The sequence below is a fragment of the Anabrus simplex genome, chromosome 1 (genome assembly GCF_040414725.1).
Source record: "Anabrus simplex isolate iqAnaSimp1 chromosome 1, ASM4041472v1, whole genome shotgun sequence".
NCBI lineage: Eukaryota > Metazoa > Arthropoda > Insecta > Orthoptera > Tettigoniidae > Anabrus > Anabrus simplex.
Genome location: NC_090265.1, coordinates 465,230,370 through 465,249,966, shown reverse-complemented (window position 1 = coordinate 465,249,966; position 19,597 = coordinate 465,230,370). Strand labels below are relative to the sequence as shown.

The following is a 19,597-nucleotide window of genomic DNA, read 5'->3' as shown; positions in this document are numbered from 1 at the left end:
CAAATTTCTCAACAACATAGCCCATTTACAAGGAGAGTTTGAGAAATAAACATACAGTCCTTGCAAGTAGGCGAGAAACTTCAAAGCTTCACGACAGGATTCAACAGCAGTTACTCCGACTAAATTTAATGAGTGTCCTGCACAAGGCATGAACGGGGTAAATTTATTTTCCTTCTTTTGTTGTGCCTGAAACCCATTGTACTGGCCAGACATAATCGCCGCGTTATCACAAGAAAGACCTCTACATTGACTCAACGGTATGCTTTTGCTATCCAAAAATGATTTTACTTCATTAAACAATGAGTTTTCTGTATGACTTTCTATAGCCTTAAAACAAAGGAAACTTTCTTTGACTTCCCCAGAATGCAGATGTCTGCATACAATTGACAATTAGTCTACATGAGCACAATCCGGCGAAGAGTCTACTATTTTTTTTTTTTTTGCTAGTTGCCTTACGTCGCACCGACACAGATAGGTCTTACGGCGACGATGGGAGAGGGAAGGGCTAGGAGTGGGAAAGAAATGGCTGTGGCCTTAATTAAGGTACAGCCCCAGCATTTGCCTAGTGTGAAAATGGGAAACCACGGAAAACCATCTTCAGGGCTGCCGATAGTGGAGTTCGAACCTACTATCTCCCGAATACTGGATACTGGCCGCACTTAAGCGGCTGCAGGTATCGAGCTCGGTAAAGAGGCTACTATCAGTGAATAGTAATTTGATTATTTTATTTCACTTAGGATTGTATTTAACACATCCCCCCCCATTAAATGAATCTGTTCTTCGGCAATTGTTTTTTGATAAATACGAAGGCTTCCCTTTTCCTTCATTACCATGTTTTGAAATGTGCTCCTTCAGAAAAGGGTCATACTGGGAAGTTAGTTCAAGGATTCCTAAGTAATTCCCATTATTATACACTCTAAAAATCTCATTTTCTCCACAAAATGCTAGTCCTCGCACACACAGAAATTTTATGACTGCCACAATTCGTTTAAACACCTCGCCCCAGTACTGGGACTCTAAAGTTGTCTGTTTATCTATCTATCAACTCGTGAGAAAATTTTCTTCCTATACAGCCAAGAATTAATTGCATTCCTATGTTGTATACTGTTTTCATGGCTACTGACAGCTTCGTCTGTTTTTTTCCAATTACAAAACCATGTGAAGAAAATACAGAGTTCATCTTGTCCTTTGAAAGTAATTTGCAATTGTAACAAGACACTTTTCCAGCAGATGGCAAATATTCAAGCCAAATCCTTTCAACAGAGTCTCCATTTCTGAGTTTGCTCATAAACAAACCGTCTGACAAATAACAATTTTGTGATTTTTGCACTTGTTTGGATTCAAGGTACTTTTCCGTAACTGTACGGTTTTGAAAGTATTGAGGCCTAAGCTGAATACATTGCTCTCTAAACTCGTCCATCATGCACTCAGGCCAATAACCAGGAGCAGCAGAAGGAAGATTTGAAGCAGGACTGCCATTAGCAGTGGCAGAGCTGCAACCAGGCTCTATGACACACACAGCCTCATTCTTGAGTACTAAATCTGAATCTGAAACATAAGAACACAAGTAAAATATCACTTGTGTGTTCGTATATTTAGCCAGCTCCGTGGTGTAGGGGTAATGTGTTTGCTTCTCACCCGAAAGTCCCGGGATCCATTTCCGGCCAGGTCAGCGATTTTCAGCTGTACCTGAGGGCTGGTAAGTGGCCCACTCAGCCTGCGTGATTGCAATGGAGGAGTCATCTGACGGTGAGATGGCAACCCCGGGCAAGGAACCGAAGAATACGACCGAGATGATGTGTTGTGCTGACCACACAACACCTCGGAATCTGCAGGTCCTAGAGGTTGGGCAGTGGTCACTTGGTAAGGCAAGGTCCTCTGCGGCTGTAGACCATTGGTTTTTTTAATTCGTGCATTTATTAAATAAATCATTACTAAGTAAGTAAACATGTGACCACATCGTGTCGGGTCTGGGTTTAATTCGGAGTGCTCATGCTTTCCAATTCCTTAAAGACCTAATCTCTCTTAAAACAGCAGACTTAGATATCAGTATTCGCTTACCTGTAGAAGATTATAATTCACCAGTAACAGTCTCATCAGTCGTCGATGAACTTGTAGACTTCGTGTCAAAAAATGTTGATATTTTCGGCAACTTTTCATTTTTTTCCAAAGTTGTTCTTTTAATTTATGTTTTTTGGCACCACTAGGGTATTTTCTATCCATTTTACAATAATATTACAGTTGCAACTTACGAATGGCTCAATAATAAGAGGTGAACTGGAAGTTCTCTTCCTGATGCAAAGATATAGTATTTTCCACCGTACTTCCCCTGTCCCCTCCCGCTCACTTCGTAGAACTCTTCCCCCCTTCCCCCTCTGCCCATACTCGCAAGCTGCCAGATTAAAATTTTCGTCAACAATAACCTTTACAATAATTACAGTGCGTAAGTAGCGAGGATTCGTGTCTGTGGACGGTAGTTGATTCTAGCAGCGAAGAAATACAAACACAGACAGCTGAAAAGAAGGAAGGAAGGAAGGAAGGAAGGAAGGAAGGAAGGAAGGAAGGAAGGAAGGAAGGAAGGAAGGAAGAGTGCGTGTTCAATATTTTTCCACGCTGGGGGAATTTCAGTGAGACCATGTGGCAATAACAGCCAGAAATCGAAAAGAAATTCTAAATGTAAAAGTAAGAAAAAGTGCCAACATTGATTCAGACCATTACCTCTCAGAAATCAAAACAAGATTCTTACCGAACAGAATCAAGCCAAAAGCTAACAAGAAACCCAGAATCAATACAGAAATACTAAAGCAGAACAAAGAAAAGTACATCAAGAATCTGTCAAACCTGGACATGAATAACTGGGAAGAAATGAAAGTATCCTTGATCAAAGCATCTGAAGGTTTGGGGAACCCTCCATGAAAACGTAAGCACAGGTGGTGGACTGAAAAATGTGATGAAGCACTTGAAAAAAGATTAAAATCCTGGAAGAGGTGGAATTCCAACAAGACAGAGGAAAAGTGGGAAGAGTTCAGGAATCAAAGGAAGGAATCAGCCAAAATCATACGAGGTGAAAAGAGAAAATATGACAGAGATAGGGTGGAAAAGGCAGAAGAAGAATTTAGAAAGAACAACACCAGAAAATTTTACAGAATATTCAAAGAGGAACTACAAGGTTATCAACCACCAAGTCTCTGCTTCCAGCGAACAGACGGCAGCATTGCTACCAATAACAAAGAAAACTGCCAACTCCTAGCAGACTATTTCAAAGAGCTGCTAAACTGTGAAGAACCTCTAGACAGACTAGAGACCCAGCAACCAATCCATGAGAACCCAGATTCTAAACCTCCAAATCTAGATGAAATCAAACAGGTAATCAAAGAGCTTAAGGATAACAAGGCGCCAGGTGAAGATGACGTAGTGGCAAAAATGTGGAAGATTGGAGGAGAAATCACAGCGGAAGCAATTCATCGCTGTATGGAAGATATATGGAAAACTGGGAAGATCCCTGCAGACTGGAAATGTGCGCTTATACATCCACTTCACAAGAAAGGTAACCGAACAGACCCGAACAACTACAGAGGGATCTCTTTACTGTCAATTGCTTATAAGATATTCTCTAAAGTTCTACTAAACAGAGTTCAGGAACAGACTGACCACCTCATTGGAGAATACCAAGCTGGTTTCCGAAAAGGCAGGTCGTGCGCAGAACAAATTTTCAACCTCAAAAGTATACTGCGAACAAGAGCAATAAGGAGCCAGAACACCGTTGTCATCTGTATCGATTTCACAAAAGCATATGACTCAATAGACAGACAAACCTTATTTAAAGTCCTAGAGGAGTTTGGAATTGACAAGAAAACTAGAGAACTCATTAAACAAACCCTGATGGATACCATCTCGAAAGTCAAGTTCCTCGGAGATATATCTGACCCGTTCGAAATCAAGACAGGGGTCAGACAACGAGATGGCCTGTCCCCGATCCCCTTCAACCTAGTTTTGGAGAAAATAATGAAAACTTGGGAAGAAGCTCTGAAATCGGAAGGGATAAGAGGAATACACCTTGGAAGAGAAGGCCAGAACTTGGAAATTAAATGTCTAGCTTTTGCCGATGACCTCGGCGTCTTAGCTAAAAAAAGAGAAGACGCTATAAAGATGATAGAGAAACTGCACGAAATCACCGGAAAAGCAGGTCTTAAAGTTTCTTACGGAAAGACGGAGTATATGGAGTATAGGCACCGAAATGAGAAGCACATGGGAAGATTAAAAGGGCAGAGAAGTTCAGATACCTGGGAGAATGGATCCAACCCAATGGGCTAGACAAAGAGGCTATCAAAGGAAGAATCAGAAAATTAGAATTGGCCTACAAACTAACCCAGAGTATGTACAACAAACGGGCAATATCCTACACGGCCAAAATCCGACGCTATCATTCGGTAATCAAACCAGAAGGATTGTATGCCTCAGAGTGTCAGAGCCACAAGAACTGGAAAAGAAAGAAAGGAAGATCCTAAGGAAGATTCTGGGACCCCAGAAAACTAATGATGGAACCTGGAAAAAAAGGAAAAACAAGGATCTTTATAAACACACAGAAAAGATCTCAGACAAAATGAGGAAGCGAAGGTTGAACTTCTACGGACATCTAGTAAGAATGGATGAAAGCAGACTGACCAAAAAGATCTTTAAGTACATTGTAGGATTGAAGGCCACCACTAAGTGGGTAGAAGAGGTCAAAAGAGATGCAGAAGAAGTTGGAATTACACTAGAGGTGATCAATAAAAGGCAAGAGTTTAGAAACATAATCAACAAAATCAAATTTTTTGAGGACAAACCACCTAAAAAGAAGCCCAACCGGATAATCTCTGAGGAGGAGAGAAAAATACGAAGCGAGAGAATGAAAAGGTTCTGGGAAGGGAAGAGAAGAGAAGAAAGGCCAACAAGCCTTAAGTTCTATGCGGTCCACAGTTGGCCAAATTTGGAAGAAGAAGAAGAAGAAGAAGAAGAAGAAGAAATATTCATATACATGCACGGAGGTGGAGCAGCAGGACATTTTGTACAATTTGAGGTTCGGCCAAGGGCTGGGGCCCCTTGGCACGCGGGGCCCGGGGCTGCAGCCCCTTTAGCCCCCCCGTTAATCCGGCCCTGGGTATGGGGTATGTAAAAACAAAGATAGACTGTGAAGATTGGGTGGAATACTTTTGTAAATTATTAGTTGGGGGAGACAGATGGAGAGAAACAAGACTGAATTGGTCATATAGAAGGGATTAGGGGTGGAGATTTATCAGCTGGATAAAGAGATAACAGGGGATGAGATAATGGAAGTGGCAGGAAAAATGAAGAACAAGTCAGCAGGACGTAGAAACAGGATAAATAAGTCTTAATGTATTTTGGAAAGAAATAGTGAAAAATAGACAGATGAGGAAGGGTATACTAAAGTTACTTAATAAGGTATTTGACAATGGAAGGTTTCCAGCAGAATAGCAAAAGGGAATTATATGCCCAATATACAAAAGAAAGGAGATATAAATCTTCCAAGACATTGAAAATAAATTGTAACAAGACTAAGGTGTTGGTAGACCAGAAAAATAAAATGAGAAGGAGCAAGAGGAAGTGGATAGTGCAGGGTGAGATAATTAAGGAGGTGGGTTGGAATATCTGCAGGTCTCTATTAATAAAAGAGGGGTATGGGAGGACCAGATCCAAAGAATAAGTGGATGGGAGTAGCAGCTATGTCAGTCATCTTGGAAAGCAAATTTCTGGGAATATGGTATGAAATACAAAGGATGCTTTATAAAACAGTGGTCCTAAGCAGAGTTCTTTATGGTTCTGAGGTATGGGAGGTTGAAAAGGATAGGCATAAGCTAAATCTGATAGCCAGTAGATTCAGTAAAACGGTGATGAGTGTCCCGCTTTGTACTGTCAGTTCTGGGGCGATAATAATTTCTGGGGAGTATATGGAAGTAGAAATTGTGAAGAGGGTACTGAGATATTGGTGGTGATTAAGGAGAGGGGAAGGTGCCTTACTGTTGCAAGTAGCTTTCCAATATCAGATTGCAAGTAGGTATAGTGAATGCTGGGCTAATAAGGTAAAAAGGATTATGGAAGGTCTGGGACTATGGTACTTGTGGTCTGAAGACTGGAGTACAAGGGGTAGAGGATTATGGAAGATTGTTGTAAGGAGGGTAAAGGATATACAACTGCAAACTTGGAGGGAGGAATGCTGAAAAAGACAGACACTAAACATATTTAATAGGATTAGTTTAGTTAGCAGGATAAGAATTAGCAACATAGATCGGTGAGAAGTGGTTTTTATGGCGGTTGATGAGTTTGTGTAAGAATGAGGGGTGGATAAGAAATAAAGATACAATGGTATGTGGTGAAGTGCAGGTGGATTACCATATGATATTTGAGTGTAAAGAAACAAAAGGAATGAGAGAAAAAAGTTATTGAGTGAGAACCAAATAAACAAGTTAAGCCAGACTGGTAATGAACAAAAAATTATTTGGTGGCTTGTGAAAGAATGGAAATGTGTGGGTAGTGTATGTAAATATTTAAGTGCAGTGAGGAAATTGTGTATTAAGAAATTAAGAGTAGGGAATATTTTTAGGAGTGAAGAGTTTAATACGGGTCACGAATGATGGGGTTCTTTATGTCTGCTTCTTATTGTGACGTTAAGTAATGGTAAACACTCGGTGGCTTGTTATGATATCTGAATGTATAAAATGAACAGAGTAAAGACAGAAGGACGTGTCGTGAAAGTGTTTCTCAAGATAATTCTTCTAGCTGTGTTAACAAATATGGTAGGAGAGACAGTGGCCTAACTTAAGTAAGGTAGGTCAGGTCTGAATTCGCAACGGAAGGGGGAAGGGAGGGAGATGGGAGGCTCCTATGTTTGACGTTCTGACGGGGAAGCCTGGGAGATGTTCCCCTCTCTCAGTACTGGTTTCCGTGAGGGGAGAGGGGAAAGGATGAGAATAGGTGGTGAAGTGCCCCCCCGCCCCCTAACAACAGGTTAGACGTTGGGAGGTGGAGTGGGGGATAATCCAAGGGAGGGTATACTGCATTGGCACAGCTAAAGTGCAGTGTTAGACTCAACTAGTGGAACCTTTTTAATGTTTATTTTGTTTATATTTCCTCTACGTAGCTGATGGAGAAATCTGTAGTGTTGTAGAGGGAAATATAGGTATGATATGCTATGATAATTCCTCCCCTTCTCTAACCATTCCACCTTCTACTTATAAATGAGTTATCCAACCAGAGGTAATAATTTTTTACTCACTGGATAATAACTATGTAAATTATATACTCTAATTGTAAATCTACATATATAACTATAGTTAAATACAGAACATATACAAGGTCCATAGTATCATTAAGCAAGTATATTTAAAAAGATATGAAATCCAGTTCATTAAATGTTGGCAACATCATTATGCATTCAAACATTTAGAATGGAATCTTTGCATAGAAAGTTTTCGGCAGTGCAAGGATGGGAAAGGGCTAGGATCAGGAAGGTAGCAGCCATGATCTTAATAAAAGTAGAGCTGCAGAAATTGCCTGGGGTGAAAATGGGAAACCATGGAAAATGATCTTCAGGGCTGCAGACGATGGAACTCAAACCCACCATTTCCCAAATGCAAGCTATGCAATCTGCACTTTACAGCCAACTCACTTAGTTCCTTATGATCTACTGAATATGGAGGTTGGTCACTGTCTTCATTTTAATGAAATGTGTGAAGATAGCTCTTCTAAAATGTTCATTTCAGTGCACAGGTGATAGTTAAGAGGAATCAGATTAATAAGACAAAGCAAGTACAATTTTCCTACAAGATTATATGATTATGAAAGGTATTTCTTAAAACTGGTATGATAAGCAAACTAAATGCATAGTTTCACTATGATGTTGGGACTAGACTTCTTGAATTACACCCCTTGACATAGAAATAGAATACGTGACACAGTAATACTAAGGTCCATTGCTCTGTAATAATACTTACAAAAATATTTCAATATCTCATTTGTAAAAATCTCTTTTGAATGAGTTAACAGTCAGAAACACAATCATTCTTGCTTCATTCCAGCAAAATATAAAAAAAATCACCTTTCAACATGAATACAGAACTCAATGTAGCTACAGCTATGTATAAATTAACATACAATTCAGTCCATCATAATACTATTAACATCCTGAATTCTGTCAACTAAGCACATTAATTTGTATAACATTTGCTTCTCTAAAAGTTTTATATTTTCTGTAATTCAACTGTTAAATAGCCTCCCTGCTGACCTAAAACAGTACAAATTCTGTCAATATTGAATAGAGCAACTTTTGGGTAAAGCGTACTTACTGGTAGTAACATATAATACAGCATGTGAGATATGATATATTTTAAATACTGGTGCCTCCTCACTGTCATAATGAAACATGTAATCTGTAGAACTGCTTCTTTAACTGAATTTTATATCTGTTAATTTCTGTTACCATACCTAATAAAAATATATATATTTTTTGTCTACTTTTAGTATTATATAAATGTATGTTTAAGGTATGTTTAAGAAGCATATGCCTAAGGAGACCAGCTGTTTATCAAATGATATGGTGAACAAGACCAAGGCATATTTCAAATTCTCCTTTCATCAGTGTTTAATATGGGTTTTCACTAAGATATTGAAGTGATTTTCTTCCAAAATGTTGAGAATACTATGTTTTTTTCACAGGAAATGAGAAAAAAGAAAAGAGAGATATTATGAATAAGGGATTACTTAAAAACACCTTTTATGTTTTATTTTATCAACAAAATATCAGCAACTAGTCTTTTAGGTAGTGCAACCTTTGGCGATATATCATTGTTGGTGTTTTTCTCAAGGATGGGAACTGAAGATATGTTGTCAATTGGTCTCATATCTTAGTTTATCCTCACTATCTTTTGCCTCTGTTAAGCCAAGTATTTCTGCCCCTTATGTGTACTATCAAAGTTTGTAACATGTAATAATTACCTAGTTCTAATTTTTAATTATTTAATGTATTAATATATCCATGTTTCGTCTTTTATCTATATCTAATAATACAAAGAGAGATTGTGAGTTTGTAGGCTATATAATTGGTCATCTTGGGAACCACTCAACCAATTGAAGTTATTCTTTTCCCACTAGAAATATTATTTCTTCCAGATCATTATAGGCTACCGGTACGTACGTTCAGCAATGGACTGCTGCGGGTGGATACTACAAGAACTAATTACAGGCATGTTCATCAATAATTAACCATACAGAGCTTGAGTATGTGCGATGTTTACATGCATGTATTCAATCATTTTATAGTTCTGTCTTTAGATTATTATTTTTTAATGCCATAATGTTCCGGCAGAATTATGTGCTTAATGTTGGGTGCATTAATAGATACCGTAATACAGAGCTTTCTTTCATGATCTAGCAAAATTGATTTCAAAAGACAGTGGATCTTAGCAATAAATCGCAAGATGTAACTTGGTTTAAATATTTTAATTAATATAAAATAACTCTTTATGAAACTTATTTTTTTCAAATAGGTTAAGAAATACAAAAAAATTATTATAGCAATATTATATTTGGAAAGTAAGCTGCAGTAGGCCACCTTTTTTAAAGCACACTAGTAGACACACTTAGTCTATAACCACAGTAATAATGATAGGCATAATAATAATAATAATAATAATAATAATAATAATAATAATAATAATAATAATAATAATAATAATAATAATAATAATAATAATAATAATAATATATCGTACTTCAGTACAGAGTAACGTGTGAAATTTTATAATATTCAGTCATGATCTCAAATAATTAATTGTAAAATACAGTTTATAGAAATATAATGCCTGGCTCCATGGCTAAATGGTTAGGGTGCTGGCCTTTGGTCACAGGGGTCCCAGATTTGATTCCCAGCATAGTCGGGAATTTTAACCATCATTGGTTAATTCCACTGGCACGGGGACAGGGTGTATATGTCGTCTTCATCATCATTTCATCCTCATCACGACGTGCAAATCAAGAAAGACCTGCATCTGACAAGCCGAACATGACTTCGGACACTCCTGGCACTAAAAGCCATACATAATTTCATTTTAGAAATATGATTACAGAAATAGGTCTACATTACACAATACCAATAGCTCACAGAAATACATTATTTTATAAATGCGTGATCAAACATAAATTTGTGTGCTCATCCCTAGGAGGTACAACTATTTTCAGGCACAGACCTAGTGGAAATGAGCTGCATATACCGTACCGTTTTAACCACATAACAGCCCTAATGCCAATCTTACATTTCTGGCAGTATATGAAATCAAACTGGGAACCTGAGGACGGTGGCTAACAGTGCTAACCATTACACTATGGATGTGGACATCATTGGTACTTTAAATACAGAAATACAGTATAATGTAAATAATCATTCATTGGCAACTTTGAGTGATTTTGATTTTTTCTCCTCATGCTAAGTTTTTTTGATAATGATCATGCAGTTTCAGAATTAGGAATTTCAATTGGTCCAACATCAAGTCTCTGCCTTTTTATCAGGAAAAGTTCTTCTAGTTTGCTCCCTTGTTAAATTCCCATGTTTGAGACGCGAGGGCAAGATCATTCACAGAGTTATGACTTAGAAGTTCTTCAGTCTGTCGAACACACAAGTTCAATATAAAGATTACACTATCCTATTAAACAAAGAATGACATTTTTTCTTTGTAGTGTGTATTTTTATTTCTTGTTCAATAGCAGTTTTTTTTTACTGGTATGTTATAGTGTAATGCTTATATTTAACTTGTGTGTATGACAGACTGAAGAACTTTTAAGTTACATTTAACAGAGTCATCAATGGAAGGTATGGCCTCCTTCTTAACAAAAAATTCACAAAGTTGATTGGTTCTGAGTGAGCTACATAAATAACAGCTGAAATATGCTTACATTTTTCTCACGGAGTGCTTACAAGGGAACAATTAATCGCCACCCTAGCTGCATTTACATTTGTTAACATGTTATCATATTAAAAATAGGCCAAAACTACTTTTTTACTCTATTGTTATTTCCTGCAAACAGTTTTTCTTGTAAATAAGACCACTTCCTGCAAGATTGGAAGAATAGGGCTGATGGCTGTGATATAAAACCCTCTGAAGTCCCACTGTTATTATTTAGTCGGCCATTGCAACTCACCATGAGACTACAGCAGATTGCGCGGTGACACACGATAACTTACAATGTTCACCACAGGCAGTGCAACGGAGCATTTCTCCTGTTAACGCATGGAGGCTATAGGCAATATAAAATTTGGCTACCTTATTATTGGGCCGTGCCTGCATCCAAGGCGGGTCATGAAGAAATCCAAACTAGCTCATTTATGTCCAATTTCCAGTCAAACTTTGTCTTTTTGTGGTGGATTCGGAGGAATTGCAAATGATGCTATGCTTGACAATTATTTCCTTTATTGATAATGCCGATGGACGTCTCCACCGTATCAACTAAACTTTCTTGTAAAAAAAAAAAAAGTTCCACAAATCTTAAACTAAAGATGACTATGTGTCTATAATGCTTACACTAACACATGAATATAAATACCAATAATGTTTCATCACATTCATTTATTAAAAATCAAGCAAATTAAAGAAAAGAATGAAATATTCTTGAAAAGAATGACTATCTTCATTTAAAATTAATTAATTATCTTGCATCATTTCATCAAAGATCTTTGATTATGTTAAAATATTAATAATAATGTACAATAGAAAATTGGAATTGTTCTGAAAAATTCTACCCATGTAAATTGAAATCGCATCATTGTTTCATTTTTCCCATCTGTGCAAAAGATAATATTCCTACTTTAGTTAAAGTTATAAAAATATTTACAAATCTTCCTTGTGAAATCATTCATTTTGGCATCAACCACTTGCGTTCCTAAATTTATATGTTCTTTTAATTATTCAGTTAAAGGTATTCAGGTCTTAAATATTTAAGAATTCAAGTATTTATAATAACTAGGATGAGGATAAATTTATTACTTAGGAACTGGTTTTCATGGATGCATTAGGAAAAAGATAAGTGTTAAGTCAATCACATCATGTGCTCTCTTCTTGATTAATATCTACTATCATTATATATAGCTCAACTGGATATCATTCCCCTCATAAATCTTACAAGTTAGACTAACTATATAAATATGTCTCATGAAATCTGTCATCAGGTAATTAATTAAATTCCAACACATCACACACTGTTATTTATAAAAACAAGTATTGAGTCTTATTTATGAAGACTCTAACAATCATTACCTTCTGCAATTATATGTGAAAAATTTGTCGTGCTTGTGTATATGATTATAAAGTGCCATGTACTTGTTTATCAAATAATCATCATTAGGGGGCGGATTTCTATGACCAGTCATATTTTTTCCCTTAACATTATATCTTATAGTCTTGTATTTTCAACACGTTTCCAAGCATGATAATCAAAATTAAACAGGTTTTATTGGGCATATAAATGCATATTTAGGCTTTCTTAAGTTTTATGGCATATTTTCAACAAAATATCATTATAACGGCATATTTTGGTAATTTTCATTTTAATTTCATATTATAAAAATCAGAATAAGCTCTAGAAATTATTTTTCAGGATAGACTGGAATATACTACTGAAGAACCATTAGAAAGTAGTGTATGGAATGTTTCTAACAGGTAGGAACTATTGTTTGCTAGCTGGGTCAATTCCTGGAAACCGGGCTATTGTTTACACGGAAGCAGAGGTAATTCTGCAGTTATTTGTCGTTGTTCTTATCTCTCCCCTTCCCCTTCCCTCTTCCACCTTCAACACACTGAATGACCTTGGTCATTAGGGAGCTTCAGTCATTCAGCTCCTTTCAATATGCCTAAAACGAAAGTCTCAATTTGTGGAAAGTTGCGAAGTTTTGTTCGCGAGTTCGGTGAAAACATATTCAGTACGGAGTGATATTATTCTGTAAATTGTGTGAGGTAAAAGTTACTGCCGAAAAACGCTTCTCTGTGCAACAACACTGTAATACTGTAAAACATAAGAATTGTGTAACTAGATATTCTGCACTTGAAAATAGGCAATGTCTGCTATTCGAAACCCCGACATCAAGTTCACAGTGTTCACAATTTTCACAAGATCTCTGCAAGATGATGGTTTCGTCCAATATCCCTTTAAAGAAACTTAACAGCCGAAGCTTCAGACAGTTTCTTGAAAAATATACAAAGCATCCTGCTCCCAATGAATCTACTCTCAGGAAGGACTATCTGATCCCTTGTTATGAAGAGATGTTGGATATAATAAGGCGTGGCGTGGGAGACAGTAAGATATGGGTTTCAATAGACGAGACCACAGATGTGGATGGAAGATATGTAGCAAATGTGTTCGTTGGCACGCTGAAGGAAGACCGGCATGGAGATACATTCCTCCTGACATGTGAAATGCTAGAGAAGACAAACCATTCCACCACTGCAGTTCTCTTCGACAATTCAATGAATCTGTTGTGGCCAAACGGGGCAAAGAGAGAGCACATTTTTCTATTTGTAACTGACGCTGCTCCGTATATGGTGAAGGCAGCCAAGGGACTTAAAATGCTATACCCGAAAATGATACATATGTCATGTCTTGCACATGCCTTGCATAGGGCAGCTGAAGAAGTTAGAAGTAGCTACCCTGAAGTTGATAAATTAATATCGAACTGTAAGAAAGTGTTTGTCAAAGCTCCACTTCGCGTTCAGAAATTTCAAGAAGCACCTTCACTACCCCTACATCCCAAGCCAGTTATAACGCGATGGGGGACTTGGCTTGATGCCGCAGTGTACTATTGCAACAACCTAGATGACGTGGAGAAGATCGTGAAGTCTTTTGATTCTGCAGAACCGTCCTCCATAAAAACCACTCAAGATTTATTTCAAGCACTACATTAAAAGCGGACCTGCTTACATAAAGTCCAATTTTAATTCTTTATCTGGAGCAATCACGCAACTGGAAGTTTCAGGTGCAGAACTAAGCGATGCACTGGATGTTGTAATGTGCATTGAACAGGAATTAAAGCTTGCGAAAGGAACAATAGCATCTAGGGTGTGTAGAAAATTAGAAAATGTACTGGAAAAAAATAGCGGACTTGTGTGCCTGCGTGGAATAAGTGACATTCTTTGTGGAAACCCTTCATCTGCAGATTTCCAGGAATTTTCTCCAAGTGATTTAAATCTATTCAAGTACGCTCCCGTTACATCATGTGATGTCGAAAGAAGTTTTCTCACTACAAGACGATACTCAGCGACAACAGGAGGGGATTCTCATCCAACAATCTTAAGATGTATGTGGTCATAAATTGCAACAATTCTGATAATGTAGACTAGATCAGGTATGAAAGATTCATTCAAATAACATATGTTTTGTGTATAAATTAAAACTGATTGAATATTGAGTAGTAAAATTAACTGTAGTGTTTATGTCTTCCACAGAGTCCGTCCTTGCCTAGGAGTATGCAGTGTAACCTTAACGAGTTCATGAAATATTCATCAGTTTAGTTGATTTTGGGTTAAAGATTTCGAAGAATTAAACATTTTTTAAACTGTAAATTAATTGCAGCCTGTAGCAATTGTAATAAAAGTGCTTCTACGAAACGTAGATGCTATTCATTAAGTCATATTTTGAATTTTATAGGTCATATTTTTATGTTTTTTAGCTCATAAGTGCATACATATTTCATACATTTTTAGGTCATAGAAATCCGCCCCCTAATCATCATTATGGTAGAGATCTGGGTTAAATTTTCATTAATACCCACTCAACTTTCCTTACTGTGAGTCATCTTGATGATTTACAGGTGCCTAAACTCTATGTAACCTACATAATATATTTTCACTATGTTGGATATGGAATACCTAGAAACTATCATTCATCATGAAATCAAATACAGTACTAACTCTGAATTGGGTCAACCCTCTTATTTTATCTTCACAATAAATCATTTTCTTTTTTACTGATGAAACAATAAATATCACTTTCATAACTCTCCTTCATATTCATTCAGTATTCATATATCATTGCCTTCATGTCTCATTATCATACCATATTTCTTTTTTCATTTGCAAATAACTTTCATACACACGTTGACTTGATGCATAGAATTCTTAACCATCATCTCTCTACTTGATTATATTCCATTTCTTCTTAATACATTTCTGTTTCACTTCACATTATTCTCATATCCTTATATAATCCAACTGTCTGTCTGTTAGGTCATCAGCCCAGAGGCTGGTTGGATCCTCAAATAGCATCACCAAAGGCTATGCAGTTATAGGGAAACCACAAAAACCAATGGCAGTACCAAAATGAGGCGTACTAGGCAAGATGAGGAGTGAGGTAGTTTGCCAATAATCCAACTATGATCTATATATGGCACTGTACTATCTCCATCCTACAAGATATTAACCCTTATTCACTCATAATATTAATCATGTTGTTATAGAGCTTATAATTCACATATAATAACCTCATCATTTGATTAAATGTCATTACAAACAGACTTACATGTTACAGTATATATTTCACATACGGTATATCCTAGCCAAGGATTGGTTATATTGTATAGATGATTACCTATCATCCCTTCACTTTGACACAAATATATTATTAATTCGTGAGAATTTACTATTTCTGAGCTAAGTTGAAGATCTCACTGCCGCACTATTTGTTCACCACATACGAAAATATAATTCTATTCCAAAACATTTATTCTACTTACTGCACTAATGTATGACTTATCTTTTTCCATCCGCTCCAACGGAGTTTGCATTATATGTACTGGGACATCTATAGATCAGACATGGCCACTACATCCTTCGGTGGTCACTGGGATGTCATGGGATAGGTAGGGTTTCCCTTGCCGTCATCTCAGGTTAGCCTCCTACGGACATCGGGCCATCATCTTCTTAGCACATCTTGACAGCCATTTCTTGCGCAAATGCAACAGAAATAAATACAAATGAAGTCAATTTTGTCATCATAGGGATTTCATAGCCTTCTAACAGTAATTTCTATATCAAGTGTGATGTTTTCTTAAAACTTCAATTCTAATTACGCTTGTAGATTACCAAGATGTCTGCTCTTAATTCAGCTAATTTTGTTATAATTGCTGTTCTATATGTCAATTCAGTTATTTCCCATATCTTAAATATTTCTTTCTTGGTAGCTATCAATGGTCATCCCTTGCCAATTAGAAGTTGTAACGTAAGCTTTTCTCGCTATCTTCCTTATAAACTTGCCGCTTTATTTTCGGTCTCTTGTTTTTTTCTGCGTTCTTTAGTTAAATTATATGAAGTAAATCTTCTTTAAATTTTCTTAAGATTCTCTTCAAGTTTTGATCTGCTTCTCGCGATGTATGTCTATCTCAATACGATCGTTGCCTCAGTTTGCTGTTTCAATTTGCAGTTTTCTTTAATAGTAGTGTTGTAACAATTCCAGGCTTTACTTTGTCTTATTCACCGCCGCCTTGATCTTTCCTGTCTCAATCACGCAATACATTATATTTTATTGACATAAAGATTGAGTTTATGTGCCGTATTTACTCATGTCGTGCAAGTGCGTCCATTTTAGTTCCAATAAACTATCAATTTAGGACAGTGAACTGGCACATTATGTTCTTACTATTCTATAATGACCTTGAAATATGAACACGGAGTGATGGTGATGGTGAGGGTAAGGGTAGTAATTGTTGTTCTTAAGGACAAAATAACATGTTATTAATATAACAGGACAGGTAGAATAGACTAAAATTGTTTTGCTAGCACAATTAAGGACAAGTAGAGAAAAGAAAAAATAATAGCCCCATAGTGTAGGAGTTATTTGCCTCTTACTCAGGAACCCTTAGTTTGAGTCCCATCCAGTCGAAGATTTTAACCCTGGCCTGAGAGCTGATACGATTGACATTACAACATTATTTCTGAATAAGGTCTAAATTAACTATTCTCATATCACTGGAATGTATTTCTTAACATTCTGAAAAATGTAATATTTAAAAACTCAGAATAGACCGCTCCTACTAAGCCCTGTACTATGTACCCTTGACACAACTATTATCAACAGCTAATGACTGTTATTGTTGTTATTCACAATAGTACCAAAAATTGTTTATTCAATCTTTCTTTACGACTGCTCCTATTGTAAGTTTGTAAACAAGTTAAGATATTCCAATCAAGTTGTTGGTTTATGCCAAATGTTAAATCAACAATTACTTATTTCAAGCCAAAAATCTCAAACTTAAGACTTCAACCAAATAGTTTTTCAATTTTTACAACTTTACTTCTGAATAAGGTCTCAATTAACATTCTCATATTGCTGGAATGTTTTTCCTAACATTCCAAAAAATTGTAACATTTAAAAATTCAAAACAAACCACTGCTACTAAGCAATGTACTATGTACCTTTGTCACAACTATTAATCAACAGCCAATGGCTGATATTGTTGTTGTTCACAATAATATAATACTAAACATTGTTATTCAATTTTTCTTTAAACTGCTCCTATTTTAAGTATGTTAATAGTAAATCTTAATAATTATATTTTAATTATAAATCAGGTGCCTGATTTAACCTTGAGGAGGTACAATGACTGAAGATGCCTTCAATGAAAGGCGAAACAAGCCTCACATTTCATAGGTAATAAGGATCAAATCCTAATTGTATAAGACTGTTATGTATTGAATAGGTGGTTAAATAATAAATTTATTAGCAGTCTACAAGTATAGTAATTTTCAATATGGAACCATAATGATATTTATCACCTGAGTCCTATAGGTCAAAAAAAATTTCACCATAAGAATGTTGGCTGGTAGCGTAGGGGAGGTGTTGGTATACAATTTATAATCTCTAGATTGCATGCCAAAAGCCTGGATTAAAGTCCAAACATCTTCACAGTGCACGTATGGAGTGAGGGCATATAATGCTGTTGATGGTGATTTGTCCATCAGACAGGCACATTAAGCCTTGAGCAGACCCCTTGGTGCTATTCGACAGGAGTAGGCTATGTGCCGGCACCGGGTTTCACCCTCTCCCTTCCTACTATCATATATCACGCCATTCATTTCATCTCATTGACTCCTCTGATGAGGTTGACGTCAGGAAGGGCATCCAGTCATAGAAACTTGCCATGATAGATTCATCTCACCTCATAACCGATTCCGTAGAGAAACGAGACAAGGGTTGGACAGACAAACATCAGTAATTACAATGCTCTCTCACCATTAAAAAAAGATTATGTTTCTGTGAAAATCTTCATGCAAAATGTAAATTACTATTTATTGACTCAATATTTAAATAACACCATATGAATATTTATGCTGTAAATCTTTAATTGTATCAGTAATAGCATTACTTTCCTTGCATTCATAAAGAATTGTGTTTCTATGAAAAAATCCAGAAGTAGGCTATAATTTAATTTAATTTGAATTTGGAAACTTTTGGAAAATCTTTCTGATCCATATGATGATTATTATCCTCTTTTCTCCTTCTTTGTTTTTGTTTTCTAATTTTGTTATTTTGGTTTCCATTTACTAATTGACTATTATTTCTTGTATCTAATAATTGTATCTATTTGTTATAGTTCTGCCAGCTGTTGCTATATGTTTATGTATTGGCCCTCTCAATGGAACTCTAGCTCTCAGGGATCTTAACGTTGCTGCGCCTGAGGAAGCTGCTATGTGATAATATTGTGGGAGAAATACTGACCCGCAGCACATACTGTATGTCATAAGAGCAAGACTTCTTTGAAATAACACATACAGTTTTGATATTACGTTCAGTATATAAATAAGTATCTTTTATCTTTTATTTTCTCCTGGGACCAGAGTGGTATAAATAAATCAAAATGGATTTTAAAACAAGATTTTAGAATGTGGGTAATGTGGTAGCATTCAAGTGTAGAGGTCTATTTAGCTATCTGATAACATGAATGATGTTTTCTTTTACCTAGTCTTACAGTACACAGTAGTTATAATCTGAGTAAAATGGGAAGCATTTTTGCCTTGAGCAACTACTAAGAAATGTCAGACCAAGTTGTCAGTATGTTGTCACATTATTCTACCTCTGCTGCATTCCACAGAAAAATACACTGAGTTAAATATTACTTGCACAGACCAATTCTTTGCCGGCCCCGTGGTGTAGGGGTAGCGTGCCTGCCTCTTACCTGGAGGCATTGGGTTCAATTCCCGGCCAGGTCAGAGATTTTTACCTAGACCTGAGGGTTGGTTCGAGGTCCTCTCAGCCTACGTGATTAGAATTGAGGAGCTATCTGATGGTGAGATAGTGGCCCCGGTCTAAAAAGCCAAGAATAATGGCCGAGAGGATTTGTAGTGCTGACCACATGACACCTCGTAATCTGCAGGCCTTTGGGCTGAGCAGCGGTCGCTTAGTAGGCCAAGGCCCTTCAAGGGCTGTAGTGGAATGGGGTTTGGTTTTGGCTTTAGATCAATTCTTTTATTTTTTATTTTAAAAAATGTCCAGAACAGAAACTGCTTCCCATTTGACACAGACTATAGTTAACCCTGCGGCAAGAACCCTGTTGCACTGCAGGGGT

General features: G+C 36.7%; 1 protein-coding gene across 2 annotated transcripts in view; it reads left to right on the top strand.

Annotated features, from left to right (window-relative positions):
* The window catches only part of LOC136867355 (leucine-rich repeat transmembrane neuronal protein 4), a 143,908-nt gene extending 125,150 nt beyond the window's left edge, over positions 1-18,758 (top strand). Inside the window, exon 3 of one of the 2 annotated variants that reach the window (XM_067144551.2) lies at positions 18,626-18,758. In XM_067144551.2, coding sequence (XP_067000652.2) covers positions 18,626-18,726 — 101 coding nt within the window. In that variant the 3' untranslated portion in view covers positions 18,727-18,758. The remainder of the gene's footprint in view (positions 1-18,625) is intronic. The other variant, XM_067144543.2, reaches the window with a different exon arrangement.
* The last annotated feature ends 839 nt before the right edge of the window (positions 18,759-19,597 follow it).